This window comes from Oncorhynchus clarkii, chromosome 30, assembly GCF_045791955.1.
Source record: "Oncorhynchus clarkii lewisi isolate Uvic-CL-2024 chromosome 30, UVic_Ocla_1.0, whole genome shotgun sequence".
NCBI classification, from domain to species: Eukaryota; Metazoa; Chordata; class Actinopteri; order Salmoniformes; family Salmonidae; genus Oncorhynchus; species Oncorhynchus clarkii.
The window spans coordinates 19,680,484-19,703,693 of NC_092176.1; the positions used below are offsets into that span (position 1 = coordinate 19,680,484).

General features: G+C 47.2%; 1 protein-coding gene across 2 annotated transcripts in view; it reads right to left on the minus strand.

Annotated features, from left to right (window-relative positions):
- Nucleotides 1–4,579: 4,579 nt before the first annotated feature.
- Nucleotides 4,580–23,210, minus strand: part of LOC139389321 (probable E3 ubiquitin-protein ligase HECTD4) — a 70,288-nt gene continuing 51,657 nt past the window's right edge. For both annotated transcript variants that reach the window (XM_071135987.1, XM_071135985.1), the window contains 34 exons: nucleotides 21,770–21,939; nucleotides 21,515–21,630; nucleotides 21,278–21,381; nucleotides 20,974–21,135; nucleotides 20,685–20,833; nucleotides 20,509–20,588; nucleotides 20,177–20,340; nucleotides 19,850–20,087; nucleotides 17,990–18,126; nucleotides 17,745–17,871; nucleotides 16,582–16,719; nucleotides 16,195–16,331; nucleotides 15,936–16,096; nucleotides 15,674–15,855; nucleotides 15,052–15,257; nucleotides 14,808–14,938; nucleotides 14,470–14,675; nucleotides 14,151–14,330; nucleotides 12,551–13,947; nucleotides 12,219–12,426; nucleotides 11,901–12,124; nucleotides 11,572–11,717; nucleotides 11,072–11,175; nucleotides 10,754–10,877; nucleotides 9,996–10,186; nucleotides 9,678–9,824; nucleotides 9,356–9,475; nucleotides 9,110–9,265; nucleotides 8,900–9,003; nucleotides 8,097–8,318; nucleotides 7,574–7,740; nucleotides 7,162–7,357; nucleotides 6,104–6,326; nucleotides 4,580–5,106 (listed from right to left, as the gene is read on the minus strand). In XM_071135987.1, the coding sequence (XP_070992088.1) occupies nucleotides 4,970–5,106; nucleotides 6,104–6,326; nucleotides 7,162–7,357; nucleotides 7,574–7,740; nucleotides 8,097–8,318; nucleotides 8,900–9,003; nucleotides 9,110–9,265; nucleotides 9,356–9,475; nucleotides 9,678–9,824; nucleotides 9,996–10,186; nucleotides 10,754–10,877; nucleotides 11,072–11,175; nucleotides 11,572–11,717; nucleotides 11,901–12,124; nucleotides 12,219–12,426; nucleotides 12,551–13,947; nucleotides 14,151–14,330; nucleotides 14,470–14,675; nucleotides 14,808–14,938; nucleotides 15,052–15,257; nucleotides 15,674–15,855; nucleotides 15,936–16,096; nucleotides 16,195–16,331; nucleotides 16,582–16,719; nucleotides 17,745–17,871; nucleotides 17,990–18,126; nucleotides 19,850–20,087; nucleotides 20,177–20,340; nucleotides 20,509–20,588; nucleotides 20,685–20,833; nucleotides 20,974–21,135; nucleotides 21,278–21,381; nucleotides 21,515–21,630; nucleotides 21,770–21,939 (6,654 nt within the window). In that variant the 3' untranslated portion in view covers nucleotides 4,580–4,969. The remainder of the gene's footprint in view (nucleotides 5,107–6,103; nucleotides 6,327–7,161; nucleotides 7,358–7,573; nucleotides 7,741–8,096; nucleotides 8,319–8,899; nucleotides 9,004–9,109; nucleotides 9,266–9,355; nucleotides 9,476–9,677; nucleotides 9,825–9,995; nucleotides 10,187–10,753; nucleotides 10,878–11,071; nucleotides 11,176–11,571; nucleotides 11,718–11,900; nucleotides 12,125–12,218; nucleotides 12,427–12,550; nucleotides 13,948–14,150; nucleotides 14,331–14,469; nucleotides 14,676–14,807; nucleotides 14,939–15,051; nucleotides 15,258–15,673; nucleotides 15,856–15,935; nucleotides 16,097–16,194; nucleotides 16,332–16,581; nucleotides 16,720–17,744; nucleotides 17,872–17,989; nucleotides 18,127–19,849; nucleotides 20,088–20,176; nucleotides 20,341–20,508; nucleotides 20,589–20,684; nucleotides 20,834–20,973; nucleotides 21,136–21,277; nucleotides 21,382–21,514; nucleotides 21,631–21,769; nucleotides 21,940–23,210) is intronic.

Below are 23,210 nucleotides of genomic sequence, written 5' to 3' on the forward strand. Positions count from 1 at the left end.
TCATACATCTCTCATTAAAGATATCAAAACAAAATACAGAACTGCAAGGAAACAGAAGAACAAGCAAATCATTGCGAAAGTGACCTCTGTTAATATGTTGAAGAAGTATACACTTCAGAAGTATGCCCAGACGGTGTTGGGCTTTTCAAATAAGAGAGCAAAGTTGGAAGGGGGCCTTTACTCTTTTTTGACGAGGAAGGAAAGCAGAACAGAAACAGAAATCAAAAGGAAAGTGAAGGATTTCTTTCTCCGTGATGATGTAAGTCATATAACGACCGGCCGCAAACAAACCATCACATGACTAAAGAACAAAATGCAGAAGAGGCTTTTGACTGACACAATGACAAATCTGCATAGGAAATTCCTGTCTGAGGAACTTGGCCAGTTGTCCTATACCTCCTTCTGCCGCCTCAGAACATTTGGGGTTGTTACGCCCAATGACACTGATCGTGGAACTTGTCACCGCAAAACCCATGAGAATTTACAGTTCATGGCAAATTCTCTTCACAGCCTTGGGCTTTTGTCCACCAAAAACCTTGAGGACATGGTCAACTCAAGTATGTGTGACCCGAAATCGAAGCTATGTGCTTATGGTGAATGTAAGGATTGCTTCCTCACCACTCATCCAACTCTGAAACCTCCTGGGAATGTAGAAGTTCCTCTGACACAATGGAGACGATCCAAAAAGATGAAGAGAAGTGCTCCATGATAACCGTGAAGAGGGAGGTCACAATAACAGAAACTGAACTGGTCAGTCAGTTTCAAGATAGGCTCGCCAAGTTTAGGCAACACATCTTTAATATCAAGTGGCAATACAGGGCCTATAGGGAGCTTAGGGAGAGTCTGAAGAACAATGAATGCTTGTTGCACATTGACTTCAGCAACAACTATTCATGCAAATACAGTCAAGAGATCCAGTCTGTGAATTTTGGAGGATCTCATCAGCAAGCCACTCTCCACACTGGAGTGCTCCACACTGCTACATATCAATCACCAATAGCTTTTTGCTCCATTTCACCATCACGGAGACATGATCCACCTGCCATTTGGGCCCACCTTGATCCGGTTCTTGCTATGTTGAAGCAGAAGTACCCTGAAGTCAGTCAGCTTAATTTCTTTAGTGACGGGCCGGCTACACAATACAAGCAAAAAGGAAACTTCTACCTACTTGCCACAGAACCACATGACCAAGGCTTTCAAGAGGTTAACTGGAATTTCTTTGAGGCCAGACACAGCAAAGGGGCACCAGATGGGGGTCAAGGGGCCCTCAAGAGATCTGCAGATAGAGCAGTGCACCATGGAAAGGATATCCAAGATGCACAGGCCCTGTACACTGTCCTAAAGGGCCCCAACTCCTCTGTGGAGATGTTATTCATGTTGTTGAGGTAAGATCAGAGGTAACTCTCCTTCCTCCCCATACACACATACATACATTTTTCTTGTACAGTAGCTGGTTGAGTATTGAAATGTATAAGGTGTTTGTTACTCGTTATATCTTATAATATGCTTTCTCTTCTCACCTTAGATGCCTGTTTTAAATGCCATTAAAGGAAGGATGAAGATTCATCAGGTTATCAGTGTCTCACCAGGCCAGATAAAATACAGGGACATTACTTGTCTGTGCAAGAAGGATAGTGGCATGTTGGATTGTCTTTGTTTTCAGCTCAAAGAGTCAACTCTGGGTGACCCTGCAGCGTCTAACCAGCTCCCTGCATCTCATGACAAGCATGACACCACATGGCGACCTGACATTATCGAACTTAATCACATAGGGGAGTGGTGTGTTGTCAATTATGACCATGAAGGATACCCTGGCATCATCATGGATGTAGAGGAACATAACATTAAGGTGAAATGCATCAAGTCCAAAGGAAGATATTTGTTGGTACTCAGATGGACAGATCATTTGTCTGATGCCAGAGCCACAGGCTGTTAATAGATGCTCTGTGCAGATGGAAAAATCCACCTGGAAGAATGTGGAAGAGCATTTGGGGTGAAAGGGGGAGATATGGAAAGAGGGGGAGCGAGAGAGAGGGAGAGGAAGAGAGGGACAGGAATGTGTTTTAATGCTAATTCCAATGATTTTGTACTGGCAATGTATTTTTGAGTTGTTTTTCACAATGAATATGTAACTAAATAGCAGTTCCAGTGTTGTTACTACATGTATTACTATGTAGATGTCTATTCGGGGTTTAATTCATGTTCTGTCCCGTTATAGCTGTCCACTCTGTTATACCTTGGCATCTTATTCAAATTAATTCAGTTACATTGTCAAATATCAAGAATTTGTGTCATGTATTTTAGAGTAAGACACGGCCAACACCACACAATTATAAACTTGGATAAAATATAATTAATACCGGTCTCAATTTAGAAAGATAAGGTGCAAATTAGATGATGTTCTGTATAAAACCACACATCGTATACAAAATCTGTTATTTCTTTATAATTTGACCAGAACACATGGACAGGGTTGACAAGGGGACACAAAAGCTTTATGAAAATGTAAATATGATTAAAATAGTCCAATGAAAGCAATTAAAGACAGTTAAGTGTATGTCCGTAACAGGGTGGACATATCTTATGGCTGAATCACTGAAAATGTGTTTATAATTGTCTAACTCTAAGTGCTGGAGCTTGGCCAACATGTTTTTCTGCAAGTATAATATTTCCTTTTTATAGTAAAACATTAAAGGAAAAACAATTCTGAAATAAAATGTCAAATATTGCATGGTTCAAATGGTACTGTTTTGTGATATTGACCCTCAAACAGAAAAAAATATCAAATATTGATGTGACTTAATCCTTCCGCTTAGCCTCCTTGGGCGCATATGGCAGTCCGTGTGTTTTTCCTGAGTGTGTCTCCTGACACTAACACAAGAGAAATAAGTGAACAACAAGACGCTTACATCAAGAAATGTTTTATTGTGACACAGAAATCTCAAACGCCATCTTATTCTTTACCCCTCTATAATCCATTTTAGAGATCTGTGTTATGTTTCTGATGTGCAGAGGTAAGACAGTAAAAGTTAAGTTAATGCAAACATAAATAATTGTAATAAATATCAAGTAAATGTACAGCACACATTTTCTTACCGCAACACCCCTTTGTATTAATATGTCCGTTTTAATGGTCTATTCAAATCCTCCAAAAGGAGGTAAGAACAGAAAGAGTGTCCTTGTTAGCAGCGATTTACCCTTTAAAAGAACAAAACCAAACTAATTTGGCAAGCAATCCAAACATCCATCTCAAATATTTTGTGGTAGCTCTCATTGTGTTCTTCAAGTCCCATCCAAGTCAAATAGCTGTTTAACTCACACAAGAAAACATGCTTCACCATTGAGTAGAAGAGAATGAGCGGTAGAATCCATCTGAGTTCCAAGACATTAAGGTGACATATAACTAGTCATTTCAAAATTGGTAAAAAATAAAACCAAACAAACTGGATATCCAATAAAGAATATCCTAGATATATCATTTTTATAATCATATTTTTTCCCTGGAAGAATAGCGCAGAACAAAACAAAACAAAAAAACAATTGTTGAAGTGAAGCATCAAATATAATGTAGAAGTCTATTTACATGTTCTCTTCTGTGAAGTCCTTACACAGCTAAAACATTTTGGTTATGGGTCAAACAAAAAAAGCAGCAGAACCACTGCTCATTCGTCACAGGAAATATATAAAAAGGCTAGACCCCCTGGTGAGTGGATTGTGTGTGTTTGGCGGGGAGATTCGGCGCACATTCAGTAGCACACAAGCAATGTGGGAGGGCAGCTCGGGATAACAACATCTCCCTCAAATTTCACAAAGCAACACAAGTTTCGTAACCTGAAATGCAAGTATAGCAGACCTGGCAACCCAAAAAGCCAGACTTGACAACCAGGTAGAGCTTTAGTCTGTTAGTCCAACTTCAGTGTACCTGACCTTACCCTGCTGCCACGGCTACTAGGATAGTTTCAAAACTCAAAACTGCAACCTCACGTAATAGATTAATATGACCTTTTACAAGACTTATATACATACCCTCTTTATAGACTTAAATAAACCATATTCACTGTATATATAGGCTGATAGTTAGTTTAGTCTTTTAGCAGTCTATCTTTACAGGCAGTAACTATATAATGTCATACAGAGTGCTTGTCAACGTTTTGACTGCAGAGAGCTGACCTGGTAAAAAAAACAGAGTTTCCTTTTCTATGTCAAACATCAAACAATACACAAGCCTTGATTCCAGAGGAATATTTGGAGTTTCCTTTTCACACAGACTCCCTCTCCCCTTCTTGAGGAGGAGGTGCTTGTGGTAAAGGCATGCCTTAGAAAGAGTGCCCTCTGGAAGGGTGGGAGTGGAGCAGTAAGAACTAAGCTTAGAAGACCAAGTCCTCTGAAAGAGGGATGGGGAGAAAAGTGAGGGGAAATAAGGTGGAAGAGAGAGTAACTTTCCCTATAATCAAAAAGGGTATGTGCCCTGTCACAGGCCCCTCCCACTATGTGTGTAGTGATCAGTCAGGCCCCTCCCACTATGTGTGTAGTGATCAGTCAGGCCCCTCCCACTATGTGTGTAGTGATCAGTCAGGTCCCTCCCACTATGTGTGTAGTGATCAGTCAGCTCACTGCCACTCCAAAACAGAAAAGATAACAACATTAGTGTCAAGGAAAGTGGGGTTGAACTCCCCTACATCAGCTCTGAAAACAATTGTCAAAACACACTCCTGAAATGCTCAACCTGATTAGAATGTTTTTGAAATTAAGCAAAGCCAAACATAAAACAAGTAGAAAAAAGAAAAGCTTCAGTGTCTTCTTGGAAAGCAGGTTGGCCTTCTGTTCTGTGGGTAGCTCCAGGAGAGGGTGGAAGTAAAGTTGGACAGGAGAGGGGTTGAGAGGGTGGGGCTGTATGGGTAATAAATAGTAGGGTTGGTGTTGAAGCTGCATTTATATGGAGGTGGTGTACTCCATCCATCAGGTCCCTTTAGCCGCTGAGAGGGTCCTCACGGTAGTGGATGGAGTAGCGCAGCTTCTCCAGCATCACATCCAGGGAGCTGTACTGGGGCAGCTTCACCATAAACATACAGGTCTCCACCCGGATGTAGCGAGAGTCTGGCGAACCTGGCAAACACACAAATAGGTAAACATACTGGATGACGAAAAATCATCTTAAAACATTAAATGTAATATTTACATTAGAGTTTTTTTTGTAGGACACTGGCTTCTTACTTTATCTTAATGAAAAAAAAACATCAGTTGCAAAGACGTGAAGTTTTTGCTATTGTGAACTCATGAAGTTGTACATACAACAGCCGGATCGGCTAGTCACGGTAAAACATTGATATGTTTTACTCTTGTTTCTATTCCTCTGCTCCTACTAGGATGTAATTTACATTTGGCACTAATTGCAGGTGTAAATGTTACATGTATAATATAACCTTTAAAACATTAAACATCTGCAGAAAGAGCTCTGCACTTCTACTATGTTCAAATTCTGTTCTGCTGAGAGTATTATGTGCAGTCTGGAAAGTCATTTTCCATCAATTCCATGTTCTCCATGTCAATAATGGCCCATAGTATGATTGTTATTGCCTGGAACAGAAGCAGGCTGTCTCGTTTAGGGACCCTAACCTCTAATCTATGGAAGCTACTGTACTCATCAATCTAGTTTTACTGTTCATACTGTTGTGGTTGGAGTCTGACATTGGTTACATTTTTTTGTTGCTATCTAAAATATAAAAAGTTGGGGTAAAAAGTCCTTTGAGCAGCTTTGACACTTTGGTCTACTCTAAATATTCTTTGGAGTTTGATCATAAGGTCTGAGGTGATCAGTTTTAAGATAACAGCTCTGCATCTTCTCCCCATAGAACATCCCCTACTAATTAACACACAATACATCCAGGAAGGGTGAAAATAGAAAATCATTGTTTCAAAGTCCGTCCAAGTTTTAAGACAGTGTGAGCTAATAAGGACGATAAACACAATCCTCCCAAGAGTTTGTGCACAAACAGCACAGAGGACATCAAGCACTTAGTAACCCGTGTGGCTTTGACTCGTGTGTCTGTTGTCCCACTACAATCTCCTATGACACACACCACTGACTTTTCCAGGCACTTACCTGCTCCCCCGTCCGGAGGGGCGATCTTCATGGGGTAGGGGGGTACGTGGGCGGTGTCCGGGCCCCCGTCCTTGCAGGGGCAGGTGAAGGGGACGCGCTCCTGGTTGCAGGAAAACTTGATGAACTTGCAGAGCTCCTCCTGAGTGAAAACCTCCAGCGCCATCCAGAAGAACTCAATGTGCTGGTCGGTCTCCATCAGACCCACCTGATACATGGTGTGGGCCTACAGAGAGAGAGGTAACAGGGGTTCATGCAAAACAGGGACAATTATGGGACTCTTCTAGGCAAAGACATTCACTATTACTACCCACCAAAAATATTATCTTCTCATTACTCTATACTATAACTCTTACTTCTTAGTGGTGGATGAGGATGGTGGAGTGATGATTGAAGGTGTGTGTGTCGTAGGGTTTCAGAAGGGGATGTGTACAGTAGGTGTGAGTGTCCTAGGGTTTCAGAAGGGGATGTGTACAGTAGGTGTGAACAGTAGGTGTGAGAGTCCTAGGGTTTCAGAAGGGATTGTGTGCAGTAGCTGTGAGTGTCCTAGGGTTTCAGAAGGGGATGTGTACAGTAGGTGTGAGAGTCCTAGGGTTTCAGAAGGGGATGTGTACAGTAGCTGTGAGTGTCCTAGGGTTTCAGAAGGGGATGTGTACAGTAGGTGTGAGAGTCCTAGGGTTTCAGAAGGGATTGTGTACAGTAGCTGTGAGTGACCTAGGGTTTCAGAAGGGGACGTGTACAGTAGGTGTGAGTGTCCTAGGGTTTCAGAAGGGGATGTGTACAGTAGGTGTGAGTAGGTGTGAGTGTCCTAGGGTTTCAGAAGGGGATGTGTACAGTAGGTGTGAGTGTCCTAGGGTTTCAGAAGGGGATGTGTACAGTAGGTGTGAGGTGGCAGGGAGGGTATGGTATATGTATTAGCTACCTCGCACTCTCTGCGGGGTTGGAAGAAAGCGGATATTTTCAGGGATACAGTATTTTCAACCTAACTTCCGTTTCCCCTGAAAAACGGATGTGGGGACTCCGCTAAGGCGTTGTTACGCCTGCTACGTTAGGTTAGCTACCTTGAGAAAATCCAGGTTGATGTAGGGCAGGCCACAGGTTCGTAGCTCCACCTCCAGGGGACTGAGCATGGTGAGGAGCTGCAGGGGGATGATGGAGCCCAGGCCTGCACGCACCGCTGTCATACACTCCACATTCTGCAGCTCCCGCAGGCGCAGGCCCCGCACTGCTCGCGCATACACATCCTTATTCTGCCAGCTACAAACACACACACACAGGACAGACAGTGTAGAGGGATAGAGAGGTTAAACAGAGATAGCACATTCTGTGAAAGTCAGAAATTACTGTGCTGAAAGGACAGAATTATTTGGAGAGAAAAACTGACGGCCAAAGGGAATCGCATTAGAGAACATCAACAAAGACTCATACGAACTAAACAAGTTCCTGGGCCATAGAGACAGAATGTCACTGTACCTGACACCAAGGTTGTGCCCCCCCTGGCACAGGTCCACCTCCTCTCCAGTCATAGTGATGTAGGTGAAGGTGCAGCAGGGCTGGCTGGGGGAGTCAGGACTCTCTCCTGAGTGGTGCTGGGTCGAGATCTCTGCACACAGGGCCTCCAGATCGTCCTCGTCACTCACCTGGGTTGCAGAGGGAAAGGGTCAGGTAGAGGTCAATGGAACACTGCTCTTTGGGAACAAGGGGGGGAAGTGGTATGGTGAAACTACAGTCTGGGTTTGAACTGTAGAAAGCAGAAGTCAGTAGTGACTGTATGGAGTTTACAGTAGAAAGGGACTGGTCAATAAGCTAGCTATTGGCCGAACCATGGAACATCTGCATACAGCATCACCAGTTTTTTGATGGGTTTGTTTCTGGTCAGAGCTTTCAAAACTTCCAGGGAGTCAGGGAGTAAGTCAGTTCCTCCTTTCATTATCAAAATCACCTCAATTTCTCCAGAAACATGACCAATATGCATGTCTAAATGACTGTCTCTTACACCCTCAAACTTCTTGACGTAGTTGTATGTGAGCAGGTCGGCCTCCTGCAGGTCCTGCTCTGGGTCCAGAGGCTCACCCACCAGGCTCTTCCAGAAGGAGCCCAGCAGGTCCAGGGGCAGGGGCACATCTGCCCGGATGGCAATGCCCAACAGCTGGCCAAAGAACTGCAGCAGCTGCTCCTCCGCATAGCTGATCGGACAGGGCGTCAGAATATACTTCCCCTTTGGAACAAAACAGCACAGAAGCACCACAATCAAGTTAGAGACTCTTCTAGCCTATCAGTAATACAGTGATCACTGGCCATGTAGTGCCCAACTGGTTTGCAATCCAGACACGGTTTACACTCCTATTATAAACTGGGTGGTTCGAGCCCTGAATGCTGATTGGCTGACAGCCATGGTATATCAGACCCTATACCATGAGTATGATAAAAACATTTATTTTTACTGCTCTAATTACATTGGTAACCAGTTTATAATAGCAATAAGGCACCTCAGGGTTTTGTGATATATGGCCAATATACCACAGCTAAGGGCTGTATTCATTCCGGCGATGCATCGTGCCTAAGAACAGCCCTTAGCTGTGGTATATTGGCCATATACCACACCTCCTCGGGCCTTACTGCTTAAGTATATACTGTGGGGAGTAGGATTAATACATATGTGCACTACTATTGAGACATTATCATCGTTCCTGGTGTTACAATGTTGCTGCAACCAGGGAAGGCAGATGGGGGTGGGGGGGGGGGTCACTGTACCTTGTTGCGGTGAAGGCAGATTGGGGTGGGGGGGGGTCACTGTACCTTGTTGCGGTTGGCTGCTGCACTGGGGCAGGGGAGCAGCAGGGAGAGGGCGGAGCTCTGGAGTTCCTTACACACCTGCCACAGGAAGTGACGAAAGGAACCACCTGGGAGAGTCACAGAAGTCAGGGGTCAACTTAGACAGTGTTTCAGTCTTATCAAACAGAGTTCATTCCTATAGGACAAAAGTGGGAGAAGAAGGTTGATACTAACTGGTGCCGTGGACCTCCTCTCCAGTGAAGCGGATGTTGAAGGCATAGGTGGGGTCTCCTCCGCTGGCCAGCTTCACACACAGCTGGGACGAGGGCACACAGGCTAGCTGGCGTGCCGCCTGGCAGAAGTAGGTGTTCTCTGAGGAACGGATCTCTCCTGGAGGAACACACACCATCAACACTCAACGTAGAGGTCATAACGTGAATGAAGGTAAAAAAGGGCTCTGGGCTTGTCCTGTGAGCTCACCTCCAACAATCTCCAGAGGGTCCAGTGTGATCTCGGGGGCAGCGTGGTCTGCAGTCCGCTGTACTGTGGCGTTCAACACCTGGTTCATCACTATCACTTTGTTATCATAGAACACCAGGCCTGCATAGAGATAGGGTGGAGGTAGAATGAGTAGGTCAGCAAGACGTTTTTAATACTGTTCATATGGCCCACCTACAGCTTAAACGATTTAACAACCAGCCAATTCCCTGACACAACACCACTCCTTAATGATCCATACTGTTGCTGTGTGCCATTGACCTGACAGAGCAGTTCTGATATGTTATTTTTGTGTGTGTCTCACCTTTGGCCCCAGAGAGCAGTGCTGCGATGCTGTTCTGGTAGGTGTGTGTTTGTCTCAGCTCCACCAGGGGTAGGAAGAAACTCTCCAGGGTGTTGTTGAGAGACTGCAGGAGAGCAAAGCGCAGACGCAGGCTCTCCACAGGCACATCTACACACACACAGGGGAAATGTGAACACAGCAACACATATACGCAAATACACATTCCCACCCACTCACTAACACTCATGATTACTGATGTCCAATACCACACAAACACGTGTAATAATAGACTGTGTATGTAAACTAATGACGTGGTATGTCAGTGAGCAGGTCACATACTGAGAAGACAGGCCACGCGTGGGTCAGCGACGTCACTGGGCTCCAGGTAGGCCTCATGGGGGTGCAGCCTGGCAGGTGTGATGGCCAGGTGACCACACAGCCTGTTGATGTACTGAACCAACGCTACGTCCATCTCCAGGCTCCACCTCCTACAGGCCTTTTGGGCATGACGCGTGTCTATACAGGTACATCTGGAAAACCAGAGGAGAGGGAATACAACAGAGTGGTTAACCACTACATATGAACAGATTCTCTTAATGCAGATGTAGGATCTTCATTTGATCACTATTGTTGCTGAGATTTCCTGCACAGCAGGAAAACGTGTAGTATATTTGATGTTTAAAAGGCTTCTGAAGTTTGTAATTTCCACTTTAAAATGTCAGACTTTATTTGCCCTAACGAAAAATGTATCAACCCTTACAAAAATGTAAATGAATTATAATCCACATTTCCTGGCTCAAATCAAGATCCTACATCTGTGTATAATATGGCTTAATCTGGCACCAGCTGGCTTTCTCAAATTACAGAGATTAAATGTACTGTACAGTGCAGTATAGTGTGTGATTCAGATGATTACACGTGCCATCATTTCTTAGAGTACATCATGTGTAAATGTGTGATGCGTGTTGACGTAACAATCACAGTGTGTTCCATGCTCCAACTGTTTACAACATGCTCCAGTCATGTGTGTTCCTTTCCACACTCGGAGTGTGAAGGCTGACTGCAGGGCCTGGAGGGGGGCGGGTCGCCAGGCTCACCTTTCAAAGTGAAGGTCGTAACCGCAGGCCAGAATGGCCCTCCACACGCTACGGATGTCCTGCTTGGCCCGGTCCACAGCAAACTTATGGAAGCCCTCCAGAGTCAAGTACTTCTCCTCTGGGACTACGTGAGAGGGGTGAGGGAGGAGACAATACATGTATAAATACATTAACAGCCATACTCACAGATGCATGGACTTTATGCTCTCAGTTTCCATCTAGTCATCTACATTCTAACTGGAGGGAACTGTTCCTCAGCTCCAGAGAGATATTGGCTAGACAGATGGGTAACATGAGAGGGTACAGAGTGGTCAGTACCTTCAGGCTTCTTGGCAGGAGATTTCTCTGTGTCCTTCTCATCAGGCCTGGATTTCTCAGGGGACTTGGGCTTCAGTACAGTCTTCTTCTCACTCAGTGCAGTCCTGACAGAGATATGGAAAAAGGTCAGGAAAATGTCTGTCCAAATGAGTACTGACGAATGTCATGGCTGAAATAACAGTATACTGAACGAGGCTTGATTTGATGATTAAGCATAATAAGCAACATTTAATCACTCTCCATTTTCCTTCTGTAAGTGGATAAAGAATCCACAGAGAACAGTTTTTATTGCTATTTTTTTGTTTCTTAACATGAGAATTGAATTCGTAAGACTCGCTATTTAAGTAACACATTTCAGCGTGGGAAGCATAAGAGAAGGCTCTTAGGGGGAGTGTAATTTTGAAACCCACTACTTTCCATAATTACAGGTGGGAGTGGAAACTATTTCAGAAAATGGTGTTCAGGGTGGCATTGTGTGTGTGGTGAAGGACAAAACTCACCTGACGCTGTTGAGTACAGACTTCTCCTTGCTGGGTGGTTTGGTGATGGGTCTCTTGGTGCTCACCACCTTGACTGCGTGCTGTTCCTTACCCACCTTGCTGTATTTGTTCTTGCTGGGCTTGGTGGTGCCATATTTACGCAGAATCTGTGGAACATATAGCACTGCTCAGACAAACATGGCTGCAGATGCATATAGATGAGTGTGTGTGTTTGTGTGTGTGTGTGTGTGTGTAAAATCATGTGGATGAGGCAGGGTCAATTAAGCATATATCTATTTTGTTGTCTTCAAACACTCATGGTGGTGGGGGGGGGGGGGGGGTGTACCAACCTGCATCAGTTGGTCCTCCAGCACCTTCTTAGGCGGCCGTACATTAGTGAAGAAGACGTGGAGGAGGTTTCCAGTAGTCTGGGAGTTGATCTGCTCCTTGCTCAAGTAGATGTCTGACACTTTGACAGGCTTGGCTGGTGTGAGGCTGAGCATCTGCTCTGAGTGTGCACAACTCTTGAAGATGTCCATCAGCACGTCTCGTGCACTTGGAACCAACTTGTCCCCTGGGAACATAGGAGAAAAGATTAAGACCCCTCCAGATGTAGGACTTTTATCTGTATTGATAGAGTACAGATGATTGAGCCATAAACTACTTACCTCTGAGAGACTTGTTCAGGAAGTAGTCCTCAAGGGCGGAGCTACCCTGTGTGTCAAACAGGCTCGGGTTGACGCTGGAGGCTGTGAGGATCTCCTCATTGGTCAGTTCCATCAGCTCCTCCTCACCCTCCAGGCTGGATAAGCCAATCAAGTCGCTGCTGTTGAAGAGACTAGCGCGGATCTTTTCCACTTTGGCTCGGGCGCGAACCTACATTCAGGATGTGCAAAACAGATGAAGGACATGCAAGTCTGCCTCCATCAAAGCAAAAAATATATATAAATCAACAATATCAATATATCAAGTTCTTTGTAAAAATGCACTTGTGACCCACCTCTATGACAGCATAGCCCTTGATGGGCCGGGCCAAGATGGAGTTGCTGTCCAGAGAAGTGACGGTGTACATGGAGCCCCCGTCTGACACAGAGGCTGTTTCTGCGTTGTCCAGAGGTTCCCCCAGGCTGCCAAGACTGCCCAGGCTCCCCGTGCTGCACAGGGAGATATCCAGGCTCTCCTGGCTGGACACCGTGTGGGGATCCAGGGGCACTTGCTGTGGGGAGGGTACGGTCGAGGCTGCAGCCACAGGGGTGAGAGGTGGGGCAGCCAGCAGCTCCTGGTCCACAGAGAGCTCACTGGCGGTGCGGGACACGCACCCCTGAGAGGAGCTGCAGATGGAGGTATGGCTGGTGGAGGCTGAGGCCGAGACACTCATGGCTGGAGTCAAGCAGCTGGAGCTGTCTGGGCTCTCGTTGCTGGGGAAGGGGCGCCCAGGCTCGGGGGCTGCTTTGCCGTCCAGGGGGGTGGACACTCCGGCTCCTGCCTTGGGCTTCTTAGGTTCTTCCTCCTGCAGGGGGATGAAGATCTCGTCCTTGAAGAGACCCCCGTGGGCATGGCAGGCTCTGCGGATGGCGCTGCGCACCACAGCCTCCTCCAGGTGGGTGGGGATGCCAGAGAGCACCAGCAGACGGCTGTGAGCGGTAGGTCCAACCAGGGCCTGGCAGGCGTCCGTCACAGCATCACTTGTCACACTCAGCCCCTGGGGATCCTTGTTGGCCAGGTGACGGAGGATCATGAGCAGGGTGAGGCCACGGTGGAACCACAGCATGTCCTCAGGTTTACTACCGGCCATGTTGAGCAGGGCGCTGTCGCTCTCTGACAGACGAGCCCCACCAGCAGAACCCCTCTTCCTTGAGGCCACTGCAGCCACTGCTGCTGCCGCACGCTCCCTCTTCATCTTCACCTTCTTACGCTTGGAGAGCAGGCTGGGGCTCTGGGGGGTCTGGCCTGGGGAGGAGGAGGAGGATGAAGAGGAGTCACTGAGATTAGGGGCACTGGTGGAGGACAGTGCTCCCACTCCTGAGCACCCCATGTTGAGGGGTACGGTGACCTCAGCTATAGACAGGCACACCTCCATCAGGGCGTGGAAGTAGGTGGAGAATCTGCTCTGCTCAGTCCCCAGGGCCAGGCCACCGCCACCAGAGGATGAGCCCCCTGCTCCGGCCCCTGCAGTTACCCAGCCCTGGGTCTCCCGGTCATACAGCTTGCGGAGCTCTGTCTGCAGGGCCATGAGCACGGCCAGGCAGGGGTTAAGCAACAGAGCGATGGAGCTGGACAGGCCTGCAGGGCTTTTCCGCTGCTCCAGGTGGTGGATCTTACGGAAGAGCTCAGCCAGCAGATGGAAGGAGAGTTCCTTGACGCAGGGGGCCAGATCTGTGGTCCATAACAGCCCACCTAGAACGTCACAGACAGGAAGAGAGAGGGAACAGAAACTCTTAGAAAATAGTGACCAACTTGTTGTCAGCACAAAACATGATGCGATATTAGTCCCATACAACGAGTGACTGAAGGTTATGTAAAAGATGTAGACGTTGGACACCTCATGGATCGCCATGGAGGCAGAAATTTCAAAGATTTTACGAAAGTGTAGCGCCTACCCAGCAGCTCCACCACCTGCAGCAGCACAGACGAGGGCACAGTGTCCAGCTCCTCCTCAGAGTGCTCATTATTCTCCCCTAGCTTCCACGTCAGCAGCTGCTCAGCAAATGCCATAGCCAGGGGGAACTCCAGTGGCAGGGAGTGCAGCACCAGCACCACGCCAGGAGGAGGCGACACCCCTGAGAGAGAGACAGTGAAACAAACCAAGCTATTATCAATACATGTTAATCATTTGAAACAGAGAGAAACATAATTAACATATATATGCTGAAAAGAGTTATTACTGTAAGCCAGGACTAGGGGAGATCAAGCACTCACCCAGTTTGATGTGCACTTTGTCAGTGGGGATGATGACAGTGGGGAACTGGTTGGTAGTGGGAGGGGGGGTGAGGCCTGTGTTGGAGGGTGAAGCATCCAGAGGGTAGCACACCGCCTCCATCAGGTTGAGCTGGCCGTTCCTGCGCACCTTGTGACCAAGGCCATAAACCATAACCCGCGCCCATGGGGCTTTGTACAGGGAGGAGCTAGTGGGGAAGAGAGGAAACGTGAGAGGCAGAAAATGGGGGCACTGTAAGACATCTAGGATGGTCAAGGGTCATGGGTTAAACTTAGATAAAGGTAATTGGAAACAAAAAAAGTATGTTAAATTAGTTCACTCTTTGCGGCAGCCTAGTTGGCTCTCTTTGCAGGAGACGATCACGAAGGCAGCACCCGGGAAGTTGACATCCATGCTGACCTTTGACTCTGATACTGGGAAGTCCTCTGAAGTGAACTGCTCTGGTGCATTCTACATAATGGAACAAGGGAAATAAAGATGAACCATATTAAAACAAAAGATCTCCATCCCTGGGGAAATATACATTCAGACAGACTCGGGTCATTAGTTAACCCTGTGCAGACCTGTAGGAAGCAACAGATCTGCTTGGTGAGCTCCAGCAGGCTCTCCTCCCCCTGGTGCAGGGCGCGGGTGATGGCCACGGTGAGCCACTCCCGGATGGGCTGTGCGTTGCCCTGGTAAAACAGTTCTGTGGGAGAACAGCTCTGGCCCTGCAGATTGTGGAGTAGAGACTGGGCCACCAGGATGGAGCTGGAGCTGATGGTGCCATCTGCAGGACAAACAGAGAACACTCAGCACAAAGATCATGGAAAGGTTGCCTAATAAATCAGTCTGTGATACCAGAGACCTGCGTTTTGAAGTCGGTTTAATAATATTTCCTGTGGATATTTTGTCATAAATTTCCACCGGCAGCAGGACAAAATCATTGGACAACAGGTATATATATATTCAACATTCTGACTTGTAAAGGGACTGTTTGGAATTTTGGAATCTAAATGTTAGAGACGGTAGTGGATGTCCAGTCTACACTCGGATTCTTAAAAGCAGACTCCAAATCACTCCATTCATTCAATTGTACACCTAAAAATCCATGTGTTATTTCAGTCTAGTCCATTTTCTAACTTCATTCTATTTAACCCATTATTTTCCGTGGATCATCATGTCATCCAGAGAGAGTCTGCTCACCAGGCAGAGGCGGAGCCAGCAGCTGATTGGACAGCAGCTGCAGGTGTTCCAAAGTGATGTCTCTAATGGCTGGGATGTGGAGGAGGCGGGTGAAGGTGTGGGGGCTCTTGGGGGCAAAGATGTTGAGTAGCGCCATGCGGCAGTAAAGCCGAGCCAGGGCACTCTCACAGCGCAGAAGCTCCCTGAAACACAGCAGGCCACGGGGGATGATTTACAGTTCATAGCAGTGTGTTATTTCAGCGTGTATGTGTGTGTTAGTTACCTATGGATCTGGATGTTACTGCTGTCGAGATTAACAAGGCCATTGGCAGCAGTACGGCGGGACCCAACAGGGGGACGCTCCAGCATCTCAATGGGATACCAGTACCTCACCAGCACCCCCTCACTACGCAGGTACGTCTCTACCTGTACCAGCTCATTCACCTGAAAACACAGACACACACAGTAAATAACAAGAGACAAAGCTTAACTTATTTTCGCTTTGTTTCTATGACAACTGAAGTGAAGTGTTCCACACTCACTGAGTCCACGTCCAGAACCACTCCGTGCAGGCCGAAGGTTTTCAACATTCCTCGGATGGCAAACTTGGGCAGGGCTGTTCCGCCTGTGGTGCTGTTGGTGTTGTTGCTGTCTGGACAGCGGATGACCACGGTCAAACCTGAGACGAGGAAACATACTGTATAAGTAAGGGCAAAGCCGGGTAACACTACAGCCTATATGTTCATAATGATAATGATCATTACAAAAAATTATTCAAAGAAAATAGTGCTTCAGTAATTGTTAAACCAGCTATCAGGAAAACTCCTGTGTTTAATAATGTATTTACAGTGAGGGTCAAAGGTGATGAAAACAATAACGGTTCAATAACCGAGGTCTCTGCCATGGTGGTGGGTGCAAGTGCAGGGTACCTTTGCGGACTTTATCGATGGTGAACTTGTTGGCCTCATCCTTGATGTCCTCGATGGTGGGGAGGTAGAGGTCCCGGGGGATGCCACCGTTCTCTTCATACAGGAACTCCACTGTCTGCCGGGCTATGTCAACCATGCCTGAACAACATTTCAAGCAATAAAAACACCACAAAGAACAAAGGTCAAAAAGCATCCCTTCAAAAATGTAAAACAGTGGAGTCAATGGGGAGCTGCTCTTTAAACAGAGCTACAGGGTTGACCACCTCTTACCACCTGGTTTTCAGTGTCCCAAGCTGCTCTTTAAACAGAGCTACAGGGTTGACCACCTCTTACCACCTGATTTTCAGTGTCCCAAGCTGCTCTTTAAACAGAGCTACAGGGTTGACCACCTCTTACCACCTGATTTTCAGTGTCCCAAGCTGCTCTTTAAACAGAGCTACAAGGTTGACCACCTCTTACCACCTGATTTTCAGTGTCCCAAGCTGCTCTTTAAACAGAGCTACAGGGTTGACCACCTCTTACCACCTGATTTTCAGTGTCCCAAGCTGCTCTTTAAACAGAGCTACAAGGTTGACCACCTCTTACCACCTGGTTTTCAGTGTCCCAAGCTGCTCTTTAAACAGAGCTACAGGCTTGACCACCTCTTACCACCTGGTTTTCAGTGTCCCAAGCTGCTCTTTAAACAGAGCTACAGGGTTGACCACCTCTTACCACCTGGTTTTCAGTGTCCCAAGCTGCTCTTTAAACAGAGCTACAGGGTTGACCACCTCTTACCACCTGGTTTTCAGTGTCCCAAGCTGCTCTTTAAACAGAGCTACAGGGTTGATCACCTCTTACCACCTGGTTTTCAGTGTCCAAAGCTGCTCTTTAAACAGAACTACAGGGTTGACCACCTCTTACCACCTGGTTTTCAGTGTCCCAAGCTGCTCTTTAAACAGAGCTACAAGGTTGACCACCTCTTACCACCTGGTTTTCAGTGTCCCAAGCTGCTCTTTAAACAGAGCTACAAGGTTGACCACCTCTTACCACCTGGTTTTCAGTGTCCCAAGCTGCTCTTTAAACAGAGCTACAAGGTTGACCACCTCTTACCACCTGGTTTTCAGTGTCCCAAGCTGCTCAAAGAGCAGAGGAGCAGAAACGAGAGACTGAACATAAATCCTCACCCAGCTGCAGTGCTCCCTTGATCTGGTCCAGACCGGACTTCCTCTCTGCCTCATTGCGGAAGCGACGGCGGATGGTGGGGAACACCTTGGTCTCCCAGGCCTTCACCAGCAGGGCATAGTGGTCCTCCTGGGTGGGTGAAACAGTACATTCATGCCAACAGTGAAAATCCAGGATACCAAAAAGTGAATGTGTTATTTGAAGGCTCTTCTCAGAACAATAAGCACCAGAAAGATATTCAACTCACCCTGGGAACATCGTCATCATCTTCGTCATCACTCTCGTCATCAGCGATAGGCGGGGGGTGTGCTTCAGGCCCTGAGGTGACCAGGTTCTCGTAGCTCAGCTCTACCTTGTAGAGGCACGACGAGTCACTGTTGTACTCTGTCTCGACAGGGGAGGACAAACAACAAAGCCAATTCTTACAAACGCTACCAGCTGGGAGACATATACACAGACCAGACAGTGAGGGTGAGGGTTAGGGCTGCGGGGTGGGGTGGGGTGGGGTCGACCAAACAGCAAACGCAACCAACTGGGAGACATATACACAGACCAGACAGTGAGGGTGAGGATGAGGGTTAGGGCTGCAGGGCGGGGCGGTGTGGGGTCGACCAAACAGCAAACGCAACCAACTGGGAGACATATACACAGACCAGACAGTGAGGGTGAGGATGAGGGTTAGGGCTGCAGGGCGGGGCGGGGTGGGGTCGACCAAACAGCAAACGCAACCAACTGGGAGACATATACACAGACCAGACAGTGAGGGTGAGGGTTAGGGCTGCAGGGCGGGGCGGGGTCGACCAAACAGCAAACGCAACCAACTGGGAGACATATACACAGACCAGACAGTGAGGGTGAGGGTTAGGGCTGCAGGGCGGGGCGGGGCGGGGTCGACCAAACAGCAAACGCTACCAACTGGGAGACATATACACAGACCAGACAGTGAGGGTGAGGGTTAGGGCTGCAGGGCGGGGCGGGGCGGGGCGGGGTCAACCAAACAGCAAACGCAACCAACTGGGAGACATATACACAGACCAGACAGTGAGGGTGAGGTTTAGGGCTGCGGGGCGGGGCGGGGTGGGGTCGACCAAACAGCAAACGCAACCAACTGGGAGACATATACACAGACCAGACAGTGAGGGTGAGGGTTAGGGCTGCGGGGCGGGGCGGGAGGGGTTGAACAAACAGCAAACGCAACCAACTGGGAGACATATACACAGACCAGACAGTGAGGGTGAGGTTTAGGGCTGCGGGGTGGGGCGGGGTTGACCAAACAGCAAACGCAACCAACTGGGAGACATATACACAGACCAGACAGTGAGGGTGAGGGCTGCGGGGCGGGGCGGGGTCGACCAAACCGCAAACGCAACCGACTGGGAGACATATACACAGACCAGACAGTGAGGGTGAGGGTTAGGGCTGCGGGGCGGGGTTGGGTGGAGCGGGGCGGGGTGGGGTCGACCAAACAGCAAACGCAACCGACTGGGAGACATATACATAGACCAGACAGTGAGGCTGAGGGTTAGGGCTGCGGGGCGGGGCGGGGTGGGGTGGAGCGGGGCGGGGCGGGGTCGACCAAACAGCAAACGCAACCGAGGACTGAAATCACACCAGGTTAAAAGGTCCAATGCAGCTGTTTTCGATATCAAATCATTTCTGGGGAACATTTAAGTACCTTACTGTGATTGTTTTCAATTAAAATGGTAAAACATTTCTCAAGGAATAATTTTGCTAGGACTGTCTGAAAGTGGGGAGGAGAACACTGAAAAGTTGCTGTTATTGGCAGAGTGGTTTGGAACTCTTTCTTGTTGGTCTATTAACTCATTTACCGCCTAATGATGTCACTGGGAAGGCCAATACTCCCTCCCACCAAAACAGGCAGACATTTCAGACAGTCTTTTCAAACAGCTCTTACACTAAAATGATCAACAAAATGTACACAATTTCACAGTATTATTTAACCTCAGTGTGACAATATATTTAAATACAGGAAAATCACTTTTTTGACTGCACTGGGCCTTGAAGTAAAACATCACATTTTAGGTTACGCAACCGGAAAGTAACTGAAACATGCATTTGGTGAAAGGGGAAAGTAAAAGGAACATACGTTGCTGGGCAACTGCTACCGCGGCGATCCGACAGGGAGGTCCATGGGATCCAGAGTCAGATGCCACACTAGCACCCGCATCATTGTCGCTGTCGGATGCCATGGCAAATGGGAGGGCCTCGAAGTTGGCACTGATTTCCTCTGCCAGGTCAACACAAAAGTCAGCAGCATTGCGGTGTGCTTGGCCCTCTGCGTACGCAAATGCCCGGCAACCAAAGTTGGCACGAATCTTTGTGTTCTAAACAAAATGCAAAACACACCATGATGACATACAAGCTGCATTAATTAGGCTTTATCTTGTTTAACTTGTTATCTTGTTTTACCCACCTTCTTCTGAATGTGCACCAGAGGCCACATGCCCCCTGCTACATCCTCCAGGAAGGGGCTGAGGCGGTGGCCACAGTAGGTGAAGTAGACCCGCCCTTTAGAGACCTGGCCAGGGGGTGGAGGGGTACCCTCAGAGCGCTCCCAGCCAATGCCCGCCACATCCCCTGTAAGCAGGAAGAGAATGGTCACCATCCAAGATACAGTTCAAAATCAGATGTTTCACCAAAATGTTATAAATATGCAATACACATTGGTTCCATAAGCAAAAAAAGTCAAAAATAGGAGGTAGGTGATATTATGAAACTAGATGAGAGGATTGTTTCCCATCTCACCAGGAAGTAGGGCTACGTCCAGCCTCACACTCTTCCACTGCAGCAGACTGGAGCCATTATAGTGCACAGCCCTGCCATTACTGAAAGGGAGAAACACAGAGACAGCACTCAATCTCAGACAGGGCAGTGGGAAACCTCACAGAGATTACATATGTCAAATCCATAGGAGCATATACTTGTGAAAGAGGCAGGTGCCAACAGGGTTGGTCCATGCTCCGTCTCTCTTCTCCGCCTCTGTGGCAAAGCCAAAAGACACAATAGGGCCGCTGTCGTCTTCCGAATCTCCATAGGAGACAATCTCTATTTCCCAGTAAAAGGAAGGAGCCTACAGGAAAAAGAGTGAGAGGAATTTAAAGATTCCAAATGAGTTAACCTGCTTCATAAGCATGCAAAACTGAATTATCATGAATATAAAACCTAGCATGTGCCATTCCCAAGACATCCAGTAAGTGTAGGGGTGTCCACCTGAACAGGTACAGGTGAGGTGGCATAGATGAAGGTTCCCCTGGGCAGGCCTCCACCAGCGCTGGGGTCGGCCAGGAAGGTGACGGAGGTAAGGCGAGATGAGAACATGCAGGCACGCACTGGAGGGAACACCCTGGTTGGACTCCATGTAATCTCCTTGGGCTAGGGAGAGATATAGACCGGAGCAGAGAGCGTTACAAGACCCCACAAACTTCAAACTGAATCCCTTCATCCCTCAAAAAATCCTAGTATGGTTTTGTGTCAGTTATTCGATCAGTAGATCAATGAGTACAGCGACACCCACCTGGCACCTGTCTGTCTGGAGGGGAGGGGGTGGCGGTCGAGCGCAGTCTCGGTACAGCATTCTCACTCGCTCACACTGTGCCTCGACCATGCCCAGACGCTCCCCTGCACAACACAGCAGAATCAATACTACGGTCATAGAGAAAATATGGCCAGTAAAAGTACAGTCATGCTGCATTGTAGAAGTTGTGTCATCATTGAGCACTATGCTACTGGGTGAGAGTGGGTGGTCACTCACCAGGACTGCACTCCTGGGCCACTAGGTTAAGCACCTCCACAGCAGCAGGACACTGCTGAATGAACTCTTCACAGAACGAGCTGTCCTCCAGGAGCTGGGCCATCACCAGACAAGCCCTGGGAGCCAAACACAACAGACACATTTGAACCGTCATACTAACTAAGCAAAACAAATGTATGACATACAGGTGCAGACACACACTTGGAGGAGCAGCAAAACATCTTGACCGAGGTAATTTCCTCCTTAGTGATTTACCTGGTCCTGATTTCAGCCAGCAGGCGGACAGCGGCCATGACAGGACTAGAGCCATCTCCTGAGGCGGGGAGGGAGGTGTGGATGGACAGACTACCCTCCTGTGGCAGGAGCATGGACTGTACCGCCTGCACCACCTTCTCTGTGATAGACAGCTTGTAGAGGGGCAGCGCCTGGGAGAGAGAGGGGGAGAGGGACATTGATGAGAAGAGAACATTAAATGAGTCTACTACCATCATGCATTAAAGCCTTATGTGCACTTGCATCAATTCCAGTCGATTTACATGTGTTAGTTGTATGTGTTAGTTGCATGTATTAGTTACACATGTTAGTTGTATGTGTTAGTTACATGTGTTAGTTACATGTGTTAGTTACATGTGTTAGCTACATGTGTAAGTTGTATGTGTTAGTTGCATGTATTAGTTACACATGTTAGTTACATGTGTTAGTTACACATGTTAGTTGTATGTGTTATTTACATGTGTTAGTTGTATGTGTTAGTTGTATGTGTTAGTTACACGTGTTAGTTACATGTGTTAGTTACACATGTTAGTTACATGTGTTAGTTACACGTGTTAGTTGTATGTGTTAGTTACACTTGTTAGTTGTATGTGTTAGTTGCACGTGTTAGTTGTATGTGTTATTTACATGTGTTAGTTACATGTGTTAGTTGCATGTGTTAGTTACATGTGTTAGTTGCATGTGTTAGTTGCATGTGTTAGTTACATGTGTTAGTTACATGTGTTAGTTACATGTGTTAGTTACATGTGTTAGTTACATGTGTTAGTTGTATGTGTTAGTTACACGTGTTAGTTGCACGTGTCAGTTACACGTCAGTTACACGTGTCAGTTACACGTGTCAGTTACACGTGTCAGTTACACGTGTTAGTTAAACGTGTCAGTTACCCGTGTTAGTTACACATGTTATTTACACGTGTTAGTTACACGTGTTAGTTACACGTGTTAGTTAAACGTGTTAGTTACACGTGTTAGTTGTATGTGTTAGTTACATGTGTTAGTTGTATAGGTTAGTTACATGTGTTAGTTACATAGGTTAGTTACATGTGTTAGTTACATAGGTTAGTTACATGTGTTAGTTACATGTGTTAGTTACATGTGTTAGTTGTATGTGTTAGTTGTATGTGTTAGTTACATGTGTTAGTTGTATGTGTTAGTTACATGTGTTAGTTGTATAGGTTAGTTACACGTGTTAGTAGTATGTGTTAGTTACATGTGTTAGTTGTATGTGTTAGTTACACGTGTTAGTTGCACGTGTTAGTTACACTTGTTAGTTGCATGTGTTAGTTGCACGTGATAGTTACACGTGTCAGTTACACGTGTCCGTTACACGTGTCCGTTACAGGTGTCCGTTACACGTGTCAGTTACACGTGTCCGTTACACGTGTCCGTTACACGTGTCCGTTACACGTGTCAGTTACACGTG